Source organism: Citrus clementina, unplaced genomic scaffold (assembly GCF_000493195.1).
Source record: "Citrus clementina cultivar Clemenules unplaced genomic scaffold, Citrus_clementina_v1.0 scaffold_6, whole genome shotgun sequence".
Classification (NCBI taxonomy): Eukaryota; Viridiplantae; Streptophyta; class Magnoliopsida; order Sapindales; family Rutaceae; genus Citrus; species Citrus x clementina.
Window position 1 is genome coordinate 11157717 of NW_006262139.1, and position 1965 is coordinate 11159681.

A 1965-nucleotide genomic window follows, 5' to 3' on the forward strand; every position below is an offset into this window, starting at 1 on the left:
CCTTATCCAATTTAATTAAGAGGAGAATTGAGCCTCAACAATGCCGACGTAAAACCATTCACTTAAGTTAGATTAAGTGGTTGAGTGGATTAATTGTGTTAATGGGCCAAGAGCCCATTGACCACTCACACAAATAATTGAGAGTAATAATACAACCACAAATTCTTGTACAAATTTATTTTGTACAAACTGATGTGGCATGATAAAATTGGTTGAATTAAATATCACTTGGCCCACATGATTTGTTTTTATTAATTTATATTTTCATTCAACCAATAAATTAATACCACGTCAGTTTGTACAAAATAAATTTATACAAGAGTTTATAGTTGTATCATTACTCAATAATTGAATACGAAGAGCTTTGCTAAGTGTTCTCTTATTTTCCTCACAACCACTCTGGGCCTGCCTTATCACACAAAATTTGCAAAACCCTAACGGGTGCTAACGTAATTTCGAATAAGATGGAGGGGCTATATACAATATAGTTTCTTAAACCTTAATGAGGGTTTTAAATTTTCAAAAACAAATGCAAAATCGAACGAGTTCATTACAACGACTCCTGCAACTGCAATCTCATAATCCTGCTAGCAGCAATTAATGAATATTTAACTTCATCTTTTAAACAATTTTGCAACTTTTTTACGTTAAGAGGTAAGCTCCTTGTGATATTTTACTAGACGTGATTTTGTCGATTGATTTTACAATTTTTTTTTCGGTAGTTTATATCTCATTTTCCATTACTTTTCGTTTCATTTATTAAACTGTTGCAATAGGTACAATAGAACATTAAATTTTTTCAATTTTTAGTGACTGATTTTCATTTTCCCATTTTTGTGCTTTGTTTTAAATTGTTTTCCAAAGACTACGATGGAGAAAGGTGCCTCTTTCTTGTTTGCTGGAGTCAGTTTCGATAAGAAAAAATTTGTTACTGATTTCGCCAGGTTTAAGGTAATAATTTCTTCCATATGCTGTACATTGGTTTTCGAGAAAAATAATTAGAATTGTGATTTAATTGTTCTTGTTGATATTATGATTATATACAACTTAGGAAAAGAAAGAAAGTGAAAATTTAGCGGATGATTTTAGCTTGGTCGAGGGTGGAAAAACTGATCCAGAGGAAGCAATGGTGTCGTCTGTCAAGAAGAGGAAGCGGAAGTCAATTGCTGGTGGTATATTCTCTTATATACTCTATATATATATACAGTACCTCTGTTATTTCTTTGACATTGTTCTTACGGGAGAGAGAGAGAGAAGCTTTGACATTGTTCTTAAGTTTTTTTAATGTTAAATTTTTCCATATGTTGATTTTTTTTTATTTTACTCCGTTTGTGTTGGAAAAAGAAACAGTGGAAGGATTCAATGTCTTTAAGAGTTCAAAGCAATTAGTGCCTGCAGTAGATAAAGAGAAAGAGAAAGTGGAAGATGGGCCTTCAAAAGCGAAAAAAGAATTAAATAAACAAATAGAGGTTCTATTTCTTCCTTCGCTTTGCTTTGCTTTTCACACAGTCGTTGCCATTCTTATGCTTGTCTATACTTGTTAGACTTATTATTGTAATTAAATATTTTATGAGGTCAGAGGGATGCAGTTTTTAGGAAGAAGTATAACATTCATGTGTCCGGGGCTAATGTCCCTTCCCCGCTTAGGACTTTTGTCAAGCTCAGCTCAAGGTATGTACCTCTGTTATTTCTTTCCCCTTTATATATCTCTAACTGACTATAAGTTACTTGTAGTATGGCTTTCTGTAACATGTTTTGTTTAGTTTGAAAGGGTATTCGACAACTAAAGTCTTCATGGTTCCTTCAATGTTCATATAAACTAACTGAAACAAAGCTTCAATTTTATTTGACAGTGCTGTTGTCTTCACCCTTCTTCTTCCTTTAGAAATGATTGTGAATAAATCAATGTAGCTACTATTCTCGTAATTGTCAATATATATTTATATTTGTAACAATAACTATTTT

General features: G+C 32.2%; 1 protein-coding gene across 2 annotated transcripts in view; it reads left to right on the forward strand.

Moving 5' to 3' along the window:
• Positions 1-541: 541 nt before the first annotated feature.
• Positions 542-1965, forward strand: part of LOC18038650 (DEAD-box ATP-dependent RNA helicase 57) — a 6770-nt gene continuing 5346 nt past the window's right edge. The window contains exons 1-5 of one of the 2 annotated variants that reach the window (XM_006428776.2): positions 542-654; positions 865-951; positions 1052-1172; positions 1345-1469; positions 1580-1671. In XM_006428776.2, coding sequence (XP_006428839.2) covers positions 871-951; positions 1052-1172; positions 1345-1469; positions 1580-1671 — 419 coding nt within the window. In that variant the 5' untranslated portion in view covers positions 542-654; positions 865-870. The remainder of the gene's footprint in view (positions 655-864; positions 952-1051; positions 1173-1344; positions 1470-1579; positions 1672-1965) is intronic. The other variant, XM_024182355.1, reaches the window with a different exon arrangement.